Source organism: Somniosus microcephalus, chromosome 7 (assembly GCF_052327205.1).
Source record: "Somniosus microcephalus isolate GS21.2 chromosome 7, FLI_Smic_1.0, whole genome shotgun sequence".
Classification (NCBI taxonomy): Eukaryota; Metazoa; Chordata; class Chondrichthyes; order Squaliformes; family Somniosidae; genus Somniosus; species Somniosus microcephalus.
In genome coordinates this window covers 16,949,531-16,964,595 of record NC_140993.1, presented here as the reverse complement: position 1 = coordinate 16,964,595, position 15,065 = coordinate 16,949,531, and the positions used below count along the sequence as shown (strand labels likewise).

Sequence of the window (15,065 nt, the reverse complement as noted above, 5' to 3'; positions counted from 1 at the left end):
TTCCTAATAAGTCGCAGAACTAGGTGCAGCAGGAGAGCGGGTGGTGTTGAAATATTATCTACTTCCTTGGCCAGCTGTGCGCGCTCAATGATTTTACTACAGCTGCATTGGACTGTCTTGTGCAGTTCTTTGGGATAACTCTTGGCCTATCTATTTTTGGGAAAAGACCTGCAGTAAGGCTGATTCTGTAACACGTATTGTTTGTCTTGAAATCCACATCCGAGTAAGATGCATCAAAAAAAATTAAAATCAAGTCTCGTGTGAAGCACATTCTTGCAAATACAGTTCAGCACATAGTGACCTGCATACATTTACGCATGCATTTAATCAGCTTGTTTGGTTAATATTTGCTGTAACTTTGTGTCAGCCAGTTGGTAGCACCCTCGCCTCTGAGTCAGAAGGTTGTGGGTTCAAGTCCCACTCCAGAGACTTGAGCACAAAATCTAGGCTGACACTCCCAGTGCAGTGCTGAGGGAGTGTTGCACTGTCGGAGGTGCCGGCTTTTGGATGAGACGTTAAATCGAGGCCCTGTCTGCTCTCTCAGGTGGACGTAAAAGATTCAACGGCACTATGTCCTGGTCAAAGCTTTCATAGAGGAGACATCAAGAAATTCTAAAGTGTTTTGATGAATGGGGAAAAACTTTTTTGGGGCTAGTTAAAAACTGTTTATTGTATTTTGGCTAGTCATGCTGTACTGGAGAAAATTGTAGTGTGATGCCACCTATTTTCAAACAGAACAGACCTGTTAACAAATAGGTTGGTGTATTTCATGGGCATTTTACCCTTTTAATATACATCGAAATACATCGAGTCTACGGCACAGAAACAGGCCATTCTAACAAAATGGTGCTACAAGGGACCACACCATGAAGGAGCCCTGTTAATTATTTATTTGTTAAAAATGCTCTCTTTTTTCCCTCTTTTTCTCCCCCCCCCCCCCCCCCCCCCCCCCCACCCTTAGGAGAAAAGCAAGCGGCCACCCATGTCAGTTTAGACCAGGAATATGAGCGTGAAGCTTCACAGCAGTGGAAAGAGCTTGAGGAGCAGGTAGCAGCTGTGGTGAATAAAGGAGTGGTACCACTGAATTTTCAACCTACGCAGTACTGTCTAAACAGCCAAACTGACAACCTGCGATTTCCTGTGGCTGTAGTAGAAGGTAAATTCTTGACCAAATAAGCTTTAAAGTTTTGATAGCTAGTGGATCTCGTATTGTCCAAAATTCAGTGCCCCCGCCCCCCCCGCCAATTTTCCCTATCAACTAGAAGCCCCGTCTGCCCCCTTGGCAATGTTCTCATGGCACTATTTCGAAGAAGAGCAGGGGAGTTATCCCCGGTGTCCTGTCTAATATTTATCCCTCAATCAGCATCACAAACAGATTATCTGGTCATTATCACATTGCTGTTTGTGGGAGCTTGCTGTGCACAAATTGGCGTTTCCTGCATTACAACAGTGACTACACTTCAAAAAGTACTTCATTGGCTGTAAAGCGCTTTGGGACCTCTTGAGGTCATGAAAGGTGCTGTATAACTGCAAGTCTGTCTTTTTACATTTAAAATTTCTGTGCATGCGCGGTATTTACAGAGACATTGAGAGAAACAGGCCACCCAGAACAAAGTGCAGCTTCCAGGGATCATTGCTCCTCGGGTGGGTGTGAAATATCCCACCGCCACTAATCGAAGAACAGGGGCGTTCTCCCCGGTGCCGTGGCCAATATTTATCCCTCAACCAACATCACTAAAAACGGATTATCTGGTCATTTTATTTCATTGCTGTTTGTGGGAGCTTGCTGTGCGCAAAATGGGCTGCCGCGTTTCCTACATTACAACAGTGACTGCACTTCAAAAAGTACCTCATTGGTTGTATAAAGCGCTTTGGGACATCCTGAAGTTGTGAAAGGCGCTATAGAAATGCGTATATTTCCACAGCCAGACCCAATCCTGCTCCTTCAATATGCAATTTTGTCTGTTTCTTTTGTCACGGGCCAGTTTAAATGTCCTTTTTTTTTCGTCGTTGTATTGTATTTTCTTCCTTAAAAATGCAGGAGCATATTGTCCATCGCCTGTAGTTCACAGAAACCCCACAGTGCAGATAGAGGCCATTTCGGCCCATCGAGTTATGACCATTGATGTAAAAAGACTACTGAGCACTTGGTTTGAGTGTAAAACAAGGCTTTAATCAACTGTTTCACAACCATGAGATTTCTAGTTACATCACTAGCTCCTGGTTACAGAAACATCCTGAGCAAGCTGGGCCCACGCCCGCGCATTTATACTCCTTGGATGGCGCCACCAGCTGGCCGCCCAGTGTTACTTCATGAGTCATTTCTTCATAAATGATAAGATTCATGATAACCACTTCTTGAAATGCCTTTTTGAAGGGCAGTCTAAAGTTCTAGAATCACTGGGTTTTTTGTGGGGATAAAAAGTTGCCATTACTGGGGTTAGACTTACAAATATCAGTATTGATCCTCATTGGCGAGCGTCTTCAACAACGACAGCAGCAACTTGCATTTATACAGTACTTTTTAATGTTGTAAAAAGTCCCAAGGCGAGTCCCACGAGCGATTATCCAACAAAATTTGACACCAAGCCACATAATGAGATATTCGGGCAGATGAGGTAGGTTTCAAGGAGTGTCTTAAAAGGAGGAAAGAGAAGCTTAGGGAGGGAGAGTTTAGAGCCTTGGCAGCTGAAGGCACGGCTGCCAATGGCGGAGCAATTAAAATCGGGGATGAGCAAGAGGCCAGAATTGGAGGATTGCAGAGGTCTCGGAGGGTTGTAGGGCTGAAGGAGATTACAGAGATGGGGAGGGGCGAGGCTGTGGAGGGATTGGAAAACAAGGATGAGAATTTTAAAAGTACACTTCTGGCCAAGGGCTATGATTCATAACAGCAAACTGCTCAAGAGCAATTCTCCTGAACCCACGATAAGTCTTATTTTTAAGTATGACCGCACACTTCCCTTCCCATAAAATGGCCAGATGTTTGTAATTAAATCAAACCAACTGCGTTTGAGCAGGCTTTCACCAGTAGTTTAATCATATTGCTGTTCTTGTTTTCTACATGTATTTTTTTTCTCCTCTCAAAAGAGTTGCATTTAAACTGACGCGTGACAAAAGAAAAACAGACAAAATTGCCTATTGAAGGAGCGGGGTCGGGTCTGGCTGTGGAAATGTAGCAGTGCTTAGTGCAACTTGTAAAAAGGGGGCATACCCGGTCTTTGCACTGTTGGGTGACTTGGATGTCAGCCGTGGTTCAGTGGGTAGCACCCTGGCCTCTGAGTCAGAAGGTTGTGGGTTCAAGTTCCACTCCAGAGACTTGACTGCAAAAATCTAGGCTGACACTCCAGTGCAGGGCTGAGGGAGGTGCTGTCTTTCGGGTGAGACGTTAAACCGAGGCCCCGTCTGCGCTCCCGGGTGGACATAAAAGATCCCATGGCCACTATTTTGAAGAGGAGCAGGGGAGTTCTCGCTAGTGTCTTGGCCAATATTTATCCCTCAATCAAGATTAGTAAAAATAGATTATCTGGTCATTTTCACATTGCTGTTTGTGGGAGCTTGCTGTGCGCAGATGGGCTGCCGCGTTTCCTACATTATAACAGTGGCTACACTTCAAAAGTGCTTCATTGGCTGTAAAGTGCTTTGGGACATCCTGAGATCATGAAAGGCGCTATATAAATGCAAGTCCTTTTCTTTTAAAGCCTCCCACTTCGCTCAGTACTGATAGCTTAGTAACTTTCCTCATATTGGTTCCAAAATTTCAGTAATGGAAGAAGTTTATTTTTATTTTTCCTCTACTTTCTTTTTAAACTCAACAGGATTTACTGATTTCTGTCGGATATTAGACACTGTCTTTCTACAAACAGCCTTACACAAGTGGTTTCATTTGATGATGCTGCCAGTCATGTTGTACCTTGTCATTCTTAATGTGTTTTTGGTTTTGCTGTGTGTGTAGAACCAGTCACGGTCGAAGTCATGTTCAAAAATCCTTTGAAGGTCCCTCTACTGTTGAACGATCTATCGTTGTTGTGGAAATTTAATTTTAGAAACTTTAATAAAGATTCAGAGGGAGATACAAGAGAGTCGATCAGCAATGAGAAAGATACACATCCAAAGGTAATGAAGTATTTCTGGAATAATTCCCGCTTTATGCTCAGTACTGATCTGTTCTGTAACTGTTGGATTAGCTTAGCAAATTTCTGCTTTCATCATCTGCTAATTCTCATCGGCTGTTTCTCTCTGGTTTTTAAATCCGCTTATACGCTTTACATCATTTACCTGACGGTTTACATATCGAAGTGTCTGGTGTGGTGCGTTGCAACACATTCCTTTCACCCCTGGGACACTTCACTGTCTGGCTTGGCTGCAGCTCAAACTGACGAGGGTCCTCTACCCTACGTGGAAGTCCATTCTGTGAAGAACTTACTGACGTCCATCTTTAATTTTCCTTTCACTATTTGGATCTACATCCACTGCTCCTACTGTTTATTTTGACATGGTATTAAAGATCTGCCTTTTCCTGTCATTTAATATCGTCGATCTCTCTGAGCCTAAAGGAGCTCAATAACATTACTTGGACCAAAGATGAACTGGGCCTGTTGACTTGGTATTCCATTAGAACATAAGAATTAGGAGCCATTCAATAAGATCATGACTGATCTTTGACCTCAACTCCACTTTCCCGCCTGATCTCCACATCCCTCGATTCCCCTAGAGTCCAAAAATCTATCGATCTCAGCCTTGAATATACTCAATGACTGAGCCTCCACAGCCCTTTGGGGTAGAGAATTCCAAAGATTCACAACCCTCTGAGTGAAGAAACTTCTCCTAATCTCAGTCTTAAATGGCTGACCGCTTATCCTGAGACTCTCCAGCCAGGAGAAACAGCCTCTCAGCATGTACCCTGTCAACCCCTTCAGAATCTTGTATGTTTTTATGAGATCACCTCGCATTCTTCTAAACTCCAGAGTGTATAGGCCCAATCTCAATCGGAGATCAAACCAGTTCAACTGTGAACAAATCATTGGTGTTTCTCCTGGTCATGGCCATGGATGTATTCTTCCAACACTTGTTTCCCAGAACACCACCTCCCCACCTGCTCTAGGTTTTTGTTAATGACATTTTTTCCGCTTGGTTTATTGATCAAGGAATGGTAGGTCTAGACCAGTGCAGCTCCCAGGAAGCAGTTAATATCAACTCCTCAATACATGGGATGGAAGAAAATGTATGAATAAGCACAGATGAGTTACAACAGAGTAATCAACTCTTCAGTCAGAGAGACGATAACTTGTTACAACTATAGCTACAAATGGAAGCCAAACCTTTGTACGGCATCTAATAGTTGTGGGGGCTGCTTTAGGTCAAAGAAATGGTTATGCATTCATAAGAACGTAAGGACAAATCCAACCCGGCCAATTACTACTCTCAATCATCAGCAAAGTGATGGAAGGTGTCATCGACAGTGTTATCAAGCGGCACTTACTCACCAATAGCCTGCTCACTGATGCCCAGTTTGGGTTCTGCCAAGACCACTTGGCTCCTGACCTCATACAGCCTTGGTCCAAACATGGACAAAGGAGCTGAATTCCAGAGGTGAGGTGAGAGTGACTGCCCTAGACATCAAGGCAGCATTTGACTGAGTGTGGCATCAAGGAGCCCCAGTAAAACTGAAGTCAATGGGAATCGGGGGGGTGGGGGGGGGGGGGAAACGCTCCACTAGCCGGAGCCATACCTAGCACAAAGGAAGATGGTTGTGGTGATTGAAGGTCAGTCATCACAGCCCCAGGACATCGCTGCAGGAGTTCCTCAGGGCAGTGTCCTAGGCCCAACCATCGTCAACTGCTTCATCAATGACCTTCCCTCCAACATAAGGTCAGAAATGGGGATGTTCGCTGATGACTGCAGTGTTCAGCGCCATTCACAATTCCTCAGATAATGAAGCAGTCCATGCCCGTCTGCAACAAGACCTGGACGACGTTCAGGCTTGGGCTGATAAGTGTCAGGTAACATTCGCGCCACAGAAGTGCCAGGCAATGACTGTCTCCAACAAGCCAGAGTCTAACCACCTCCCCATGACATTCAATGGCATTACCATTGCCGAATCCCCCACCATCAACATCCTGGGGGTCACCATTGACCAGAAACTTAACTGGGCCAGCCACATCAATACTGTGGCAACAAGAGCAGGTCAGAGGCTGGGTATTCTGCGGCGAGTGTCTCACCTCCTGACTCCCCAAAGCCTTTCCACCATCTACAAGGCACAAGTCAGGAGTGTGATGGAATACTCTCCACTTGCCTGGATGAGTGCAGCTGCAACAACACTCAAGAAGCTCGACACCACCCAGGACAAAGCAGCCTACTTGATTGGCACCCCATCCACCACCTTAAACATTCACTCCCTCCACCACTGGTGTACCGTGACTGCAGTGTGTACCGTCTACAAGATGCACTGCAGCAACTCGTCGAGGATTCTTCGGCAGCACCTCCCAAACCCGCGACCTCTTCCACCTAGAAGGATAAGGGCAGCAGACACATGGGAACACCACCACCTCCAAGTTCCCCTCCGAGTCGCACACCATCCTGACTTAGAAGTATATAGTCGCTGGGTCAAAATCCTGGAACTCCCTAACAGCACTGTGGGAGTACCTTCACCACACGGACTGCAACGATTCAAGAAGGCGGCTCACCACCACCTTCTCAAGGGCAACTAGGGATGGGCAATAAATGCTGGCCTTGCCAGCGACACCCACATCCCAGGAACGAATTAAAAAAAAAAAAAAAAGAAATAGGAGCAGGATTAGGCCATGCGGTCCCTCGAGACTGCTCCGCCATTCTTAAACGGCCGCCCCTTATCCTGAGACTATGCCCCCTAGTTCTAGACTCTCCAGCCAGGGGGAAACAACCTCTCAGCATCTACCCTGTCAATCCCCCTCAGAATCTTATGTTTCAATGAGATCACCTCTCATTCTTCTGAACTCCAGAGAATAAAGGCCCTCTAATGCAGCCTTTTGTTGACCATGATTATACAGTAGCAGGCTAAATCCGCACATTGAAACAGCATACCCATTCCTGTCATGTTTTGCGTAAAGTGCCATTGAACAATGAAATGTTATTTTCTGTTATATCGACGTATTGCTTAATGTTTCACTATCATTTGGCATTTTTACACATGTACTCAAGTTATTTAATGTATTTGTATTTTTTTAAAAACTTTAGTTGTGTCAATGTTGAAGGGAGTAGTTTTTCCTCTTTATTTGAGTTGGAGGGCATTGATTTGTTTGTCCTGCAGTCCTTTTTTGGCCCAAGCAAGCCATTCCTTTATTTCATAGAACATTCTTATCTACCTGTATTACTTGTATTTCAATTTCTGTTCCCCCCTGCCCCCCTTACCTAGCCTTGCAAAACTGGCCCTAATTGTCTTGAATCTGTTTGCACTATCTGGAGTAGCCTTTCTTAACAAATTATTCTACAACCCCTATTTTTTGGTGGAAAGGTCTTGCCTGACCTTCCTGCTTATTCTCAAATTTAAATGAATCTTACCCAACAGTATTTGGCACATATTTATTGTGGTAAAATCGTTTGCTCCGCTTTGATATGTAGCCGCGGTTTTCTTTGGGTGGGCGTGACTTTTATGTGACTTGCTCACTTTTCTAGATAATCTTTTGGGTTGGAACCATCAATCAAGACATGCTTGTTTTCAGCTTCAGTAATGGGTTAAACAGTAGCAAATTTTACATTGGTACTATTTAATTTTAGAGGATGAAAGATACCTGTCATGGTAAATGTACATTATGCTTAAAAAAAAAAAAAAAAAACTCTGGTTTTTCATGATTACAGGCATCTCTCGGTATTGCCACAGAGGTAATAAGTGAATTTCAAGTAAATGGTGAAGACACTAAAGTGGTGAGTGTAATATTTATCCTGAAATAAATGTGGGACCTTTACATTCCTCTCGACCCCTCTTTTGTTTCTCTACTTGTCCCATCTCCTTTCACCTCGCACCATCATCCCTTTTGTCATCTATTCCCTCCTGCCTTCCACCCTATCACAGACCTTCCCTTTCGTTCTTCCCGCCACCACCCCCCCCCCCCGCCTCTGTACTTGCTTAAAACCTGTTACATCTCCAACTTCTTCCCGTTCTGAGGAAAGGTCATCGACCCAAGGCGTTGACTCTGTTTCTCTCTCCACAGTTGCTGCCCAACCTGCTGAGTGTTTCCAGCATTTTCTGTTTTTATTTCGGATTTCCAGCATCCGCAGTATTTTGCTTTAGTAACCTAACATTCGTCTTATTTTGCGAAAGGACACAACTGCCGCCAACGAGGCTGAAGTAGTTGTGTGCGCGCGCAGTTTGTTTTTCCGGTTGTTCGCTAACTGAAAAGAAAATATTGTCGCCATTACAAAGAAAACACTTCCAGAGAAAGGAGGGGCGGAGGTGGTGAAAAGACATCACTGCTGCCGAACACAGCCGCATCAGGGAAAGAAAATCTGCCCCAGCAAAACACAGTAAACGTGAATTTTTATTAATTTTCTTCTCCTTTCCCTTCACACAGAGCTCGCGCTCCGTACAAATAAATCTCCGCAACCCTCCCCCCGCGAAAATATCATACATTGATACTTAAACCAACCCCAACTATTATTATACATTATTAAACCAACCCATAGTTCCATAGATATTGGCATGCGATATGACTCTTATGCATTCATATGTAAACCACCAAAGATTTATGCGCAGAACACTTCTACGCACTTCTACTGTTCGTTGGCAGCAGTCACTCCATTTGCAAAATTGAATTTCTCCTGTGTTCTCCCCTCTCTTTTTCCCCCCCCCCCCCCCCCCCCCCCACTCAGAAGACATTGACTCCTTCTTGAACAGCTGCATGGGTTCCAGTTGCCTTCTGCCATCTTGCCCGAGTGCCCATTATTCCTCCTTTGAGTATTGACAGTACTACCACAAGAGCCACACAGCCAAGGCCTCTCCTGTCCTTGTGGTGTCCGCATTAGCACCTCCACCAGTGATTACCAGGCAGCAGTTGTGAGCGGGAACCCAGATTTAAACGCCAACTGGTTACTGCATATTCAACAGGTCCTCCGCTTCCAATCAGGAGAGAGCGAGCTACACTTCAGAGCAGAAAAAAGTGCCTTGTGCTGTGTGCTATCCTTCAAAAGCAGGCCTGACTGGACAGTATTAATCTGTTGGCTCTTTTTCTTACTGAAATGTAATGGGCGAGTGATGAAAATGTGGGAGTTCCAATGGCATTGGTTTTTAGAAGTTTGCCTCCTTTTATAAAAGGGAGTGCTGTCGGTGGTAGGATACATAAGACGTAGGAGCAGGAGTAGGTCATTCGGCCCCTCGAGCCTGCTCCGCCATTCAATAAGATCATGGCTGATCTGATCTTGGCCTCGGCTCCACTTCCCTGCCCACTCCCCATAACCCTTGACTCCCTTACAGTTCAAAAATCTGTCTATCTCCACCTTGAATATATTCAATGACCCAGCCTCCACAGCGCTCTGGGGAAGAGAATTCCAAAGATTCATGACCCTCGGAGAAGAAATTCCTCCTCATTTCCGATTTAAAAGGGTGTCCCCTAGTTCTAGATTCCCCCATGAGGGGAAACATTCTCTCCATCTACCCTGTCAAGCCCCTTCAGAATCTTATGTTTCAATAAGATCCCCCCCTCATTCTTCTAAACTCCAATGGGTATAGGTCCGACCTGCTCAACCTTTCTTCATAAGTCAACCCCTTCATCTCTGGAATCAACCTCGTGAACTTTCTCTGAACTGCCTCCAATGCAAGTATATCCTTCCTTAAATAAGGAGACCACAACTGTACTCAGATGTGGTCTCGCCAACATCCTGTACAGTTGTAACAGGACTTCCCTACATTTATACTCCATTCCCTTTGCAATAAATGACAACATTCCATTTGCCTTTCTAATTACTTGCTGTACCTGCATGCTAACTTTTTGTGATTCATGTACAAGGACCCCTAGATCCATCTGTACCTCAGCATTTTGTAATCTCTCTCCATTTAAATAATTTGCTGCTTTATTTTTCCTACCAAAGTGGATAACCTCACATTTTCCCACAATTAGTAGAGGCATTGCCCACATTAAACTCCATCTGCTAGATTTTTGCCCACTCACTTAGCCTATCTATATCCCTTTGGAGATTCTTTGCATCCTCCACACAATTTGCTTTCCCACCTATCTTTGTATCATCAGCAAATTTGGCTACATTATACTCTGTCCCTTCATCCAAGTCATTAATATAGATTGTAAATAGTTGAGGCCCCAGCACTGATCCCTGCGGCATCCCACTAGTTACAGTTTGCCAACCTGAAAATGACCCATTTATCCCGACACTCTGTTTTCTGTTAGTTAGCCAATCCTCTATCCATGCTAATATATTACCTCCAACCCCGTGAGCTCTTATCTTGTGCAGTAACCTTTTATGTGGCACCTTATCGAATGCCTTCTGGAAATCCAAATACACATCTACTGGTTCCCCTTTATCCACCCTGCTCGTTACACCCTCCAAGAACTCCAGCAAATTTGTCAAACATGATTTCCCTTTCATAAAACCATGCTGACTCTGCGATGATTTTCTAAATATCCTGCTACCACTTCCTTAATGATGGACTCCAACATTTTCCCAATGACAGATGTTAGGCTAACTGGTCTATAGTTGCCTGCTTTCTGTCTCCCTCCTTTCTTAAATAGGGGCGTTACATTTGCGGTTTTCCAGTCCGCTGGGACCTCTCCAGAATCCAGGGAATTTTGGTAGTTTACAACCAATGCATCCACTATCTCTGCAGCCACCTCTTTAAGACCCTCGGATGCAGGCCATCGTGCCCAGGAGACTTGTCCACCTTTAGTCCCATTAGTTTGCCTAGTACTTTCTCTCTAGTGATTGTTTTAAGTCCCCCCCCCCACCCCAATAGCCCCTTGATTATCCATTATTGGGATGCTTTTAGTGTCTTCTACCGTGAAGACCGATACAAAATATTTGTTCAAAGTCTCTGCCATTTCCCTGTTTCCCTTAATTAATTCCCCAGACTCCTCCTCTGGGGACCAACGTTTACTTTAGCTGCTCTCTTCCTTTTTATATACCTGTGGAAGCTCTTACTATCTCTTTATATTTCTTACTAGCTTACTCTCATAAGCTATCTTCTCTCTTTATCATTTATTTAGTTGTCCTTTGCTGGTTTTTAAAAATTTCCCAATCCTCTGGCCTGCCACTATTGTTTGCAACATTGTAGCCTTTGTTTTAAATTTGATACCATCCTTTACTTCCTTAGTTAGCCACGGATGGTTCATCCTTCTCTTAGTCTGTCTTTCTTTCTCACTGGAATATATCTTTGCTGAGAGTTATGAAATATCTCCTTAAATGTTTGCTGCTGCTTTTCTACGGTATTGCAATATATTTTCCCAGTCCACTTTAACCAAGTCTGCCTTCATACCTTTGTAATTACCTTTATTTAAGCTCGGGACACTAGCTTGAGACCTAGCTTTCTCACTCTCAAACTGAATTTGAAATTCTACCATGCTATGATCACTCTTCCCAAGAGGATCCTTCACTTTGAGATCATTAATTAATCCAGCCTGGTTACACATTACCAGATCTAAAATAGTCTGCTCCCTGGTTGGTTCCACAACGTATTGTTCCAAGAAACCATCCCTTATACACTCCAAGAACTCTTCCTCAAGTCTACCTTTGCCAATTTGCTTTGTCCAATCAATATGAAGATTAAAATCTCCCATGATTATAGCCGTACCTTTCTTACAAGCCTCTATTATTACTTTGTCCTACAGTGTGGTGACTGTTTAGGGGCCTGTAGACCACTCCCAGCAGTGACCTCTTACCCTTATTATTTCTTATCTCCGCCCAAACTGATTCTACATATTGATCATCTGAGCCAATATAATTTCTCACTACACTGATCTCATCCCTTATTAACAGAGCTACACCACCTCCTTTTCATTTCTGCCTATCCTTACAAAATGGCAAATACCCCAAATATTCAGTTGCCAGCTTTGGTCACCTTGCAACCACGTCTCAGATCATGCCCATTTATTTCTATTTGTGCTGTCAACTCATCTATCTTGTTACGAATGCTGCTTGCATTCAGATATAGAGCTTTTAATTTTGTCTCTTTACCATTTTCCCCCTACTCTGACCCCTCTTTCTGATGCACTCTTATGTGTATGTGCTCTGTCCCTTCCTGTCACACTCTGGTTATCATTACCCCTATCGCTACCCTGCACTTTTGCCTTCTCATTTTTCTTCGACTTTTTTAATTTGTGCTCGGCGGATCCCCCCCTCCGCCTAGTTATTCGATTCACCAGCACACTGGTCCCAGCTTGGTTCGAATGAAGCCTGTCCCGAAGGAACGGCTCCCTCTTACCCCAGTACTGGTGCCAGTGCTCCAGGAATCGAAACCCATTTCTCCCACACCAATCTCTGAGCCACTCGTTCATCTCTCTGATCTTATTTACCCATGCCAATTTGCACGTGGCTCAAGTAGTGATCCAGAGATTATTACCTTTGTGGTTCTACTTTTTAATTTAGCCCCTAGCTGCTCATACTCCCTCAGCAGAACCTCTTTGTCCTACCTATGTCGTTGGTACCTACATGGACCATGACAATTGAATCTTTCCCCTCCCACTCTAAGTTCCTCTCCAGCCCAGAGGAGATGTATTTTACAACCTTCGGGACTCGCGCGCTTGACTGTAGAGGACAGTATCTATTCCCCTAACTATACTGTCCACTACCACATTTCTTTTTGCTCCCCCTACTTGAATGGCTCCCTGTACCACTATGGATTACTACCTGAGCCACGTGCAAATTGGCATAGGATAATTGTGTGTCTACTCTTACTGGCACTCCCTTAAGGTAAAAGTGCCTTTGTTGTACTTGAGAAGGAATTAGTTACTTTTTTTCGTAGTATGGTCACTATTGTCCTGTCGGGAAACATGGCAGCCAGTTTGCACACAGCCATGTCCCACAAACAGCAGTGTGATGAATGACTGGTTAATCTGTTTTTGGTGATTTGAGGGGTGAATTTTGGCTTGGACACTGGAAAATTCCCCACTGTTAGTGGGAGGGAAAAAGTGCCACAGGACCTTTTACATCCAGCTGGACAGTCAGATATGGCCTTGGTTCAATGTCTTATTCAAAAGATGGTTCCTTGCAATGTAGCACTCCCTCGGCTCAAGGCTCGTGGGTGGGTCTTGAACCCACAACCTTCTGGCTCGGGGTGAGAATGTCACTGTTGTACAACATTACAGTATCAGCAACACAAAAAATGTGACTCCTTAAAACACAGGTTTAAAAAAAAAAAAAAAAAAAAAAATTTAGCTTGGCTCATTCAGTTATTGTAAACCAATGGTCTTGGTGATGGCAAGAGTTAGAAACAGATCTCCAGGAAAAATTGGACTTTACAAATACCTTGCATGTTTTTAAATATTGCTTAAAGCATTCATTAACCTTGGAAGCATTTTGTTTGTATTTTAAGGGAACCATTGAAAATGTTTGTGCCATCACACTATAGATAAAGAATATTTTTGGAAGTAACTTGTGCCTTTATTTCTTTAGGCACGATTAAAACTGCTCCCTCGTCAGACAGGAGAGCTGCACATTCTTGGAGTTGTATATAACCTTAGCACTGTACAATCCGCTCCTACGCAAGATGGAATAGACTCTAGTCCTGGAATGCAGGGAGCAGGTGAGAACATCTGCCTTTTGGAACTGTGCACGTTTTTGGTTGAGTCTTTAAAATGCAAATTGAAGTGCACAAATATTAATGCGCAATATGCTTGTATGTCATGCAGGCAAGCTCTTTTAAACTCCCCCCCCCCAAAATTTATTTTCCTTAATTGTGGTTATTTTGGAGAGATGGTAGCGTTAAATGTAGAAAATAGCTGTCTGAGGGAATGATCAAAATAAAAAAAAAACTACATTATGGATAAGCAAAATTTGTTTTGAAAGCACGTTGTATTTGTAAAGCCAAGTACAGGTAGACTATCCTTTATCCGAAAACCTCGGGACCAGCCGTGTTTCGGATTTCGGAAGGTATTTTATAAGACTGGGAAATTTGTCGGGGGTGGGTTGGCCGGGGGGGGTGGAGGTCGGCGGGGGGGGGGGGGGGGGGGTCCGCGGGGGGTCGTCGGCAGGGGTCGGGGTCGTGCACCACTCTGGTCATGTCGTGCGCACGACTTACGCTGAACGAAAAAACCTTCGGTTTTTAGAGGGTTTCGGTTTTCGGAAGTTCGGATAAAAGGTAGTCTACCTGTACTGCCAATGCTGGAAGTCTCAGATAAAAACACAGTGCTGGAAATACTCAGCAGGTCAGGCAGCGCCTGTGGAGTGAGAAACAGAGTTAACGCTTCAAGTCGATGAAGTTCTTCGATCTGAAACGTTAACTCTGTTTCTTGTTCCACAGATGCTGCTTGACCTGCTGAGTATTTACAGCCATTTCTCTTTATTTTGTATTTGTAAAGATTGTTAATTTTTTTTGTGCTTTTTTTTTTCCCCTATTAAACCTGTTCTCGCAGCCAGTTGCCTCAATGTCAGCAACCTCTACTCAGGAAAATCTGGAAGCAAACCGCAGACTCCTCACAGTCTCCACCATCAGGCCAGCTCCACAGATCAACTGGAGTACTTCCATGGGCTAAGCTGGACAGAAGGTCAGTTGGGGGCGGGCGGGTGCAGGGTGGATGTGATGTGCTGGGCTGAAAGTGGTTTATATTGGTGGCACGGTCTTTTCCACTCGTCGCTCTCCAACATTCACGCCACACAAGTGCCAGGCAATGACCATCTCCAACAAAAAGTCTAACCACCAACCCCATGCACTCCTCGCCTTTTCTCCTTCGCCAACTGAAGAGTTTATCCCCAACAAGCGAGAGTCTAACCACCGCCCCTTGACATTCGACGGCATTACCATCGCCGAATCCCCTACCATCAATATCCTGGGGGTCACCATTGACCAGAAACTTAACTGGACCAACCACCTAAATACTGTGGCAACAAGAGCAGGTCAGAGGCTGGGTATTCTGCTGCGAGTGTCTCAC

General features: G+C 44.4%; 1 protein-coding gene across 2 annotated transcripts in view; it reads left to right on the top strand.

The window, feature by feature from the left end:
• Window positions 1-15,065, top strand: part of trappc8 (trafficking protein particle complex subunit 8) — a 193,443-nt gene that overhangs the window by 113,259 nt on the left and 65,119 nt on the right. For both annotated transcript variants that reach the window (XM_085992266.1, XM_085992265.1), the window contains 5 exons: window positions 962-1,156; window positions 3,953-4,113; window positions 7,834-7,899; window positions 13,591-13,720; window positions 14,550-14,681. In XM_085992266.1, the coding sequence (XP_085848392.1) occupies window positions 962-1,156; window positions 3,953-4,113; window positions 7,834-7,899; window positions 13,591-13,720; window positions 14,550-14,681 (684 nt within the window). The remainder of the gene's footprint in view (window positions 1-961; window positions 1,157-3,952; window positions 4,114-7,833; window positions 7,900-13,590; window positions 13,721-14,549; window positions 14,682-15,065) is intronic.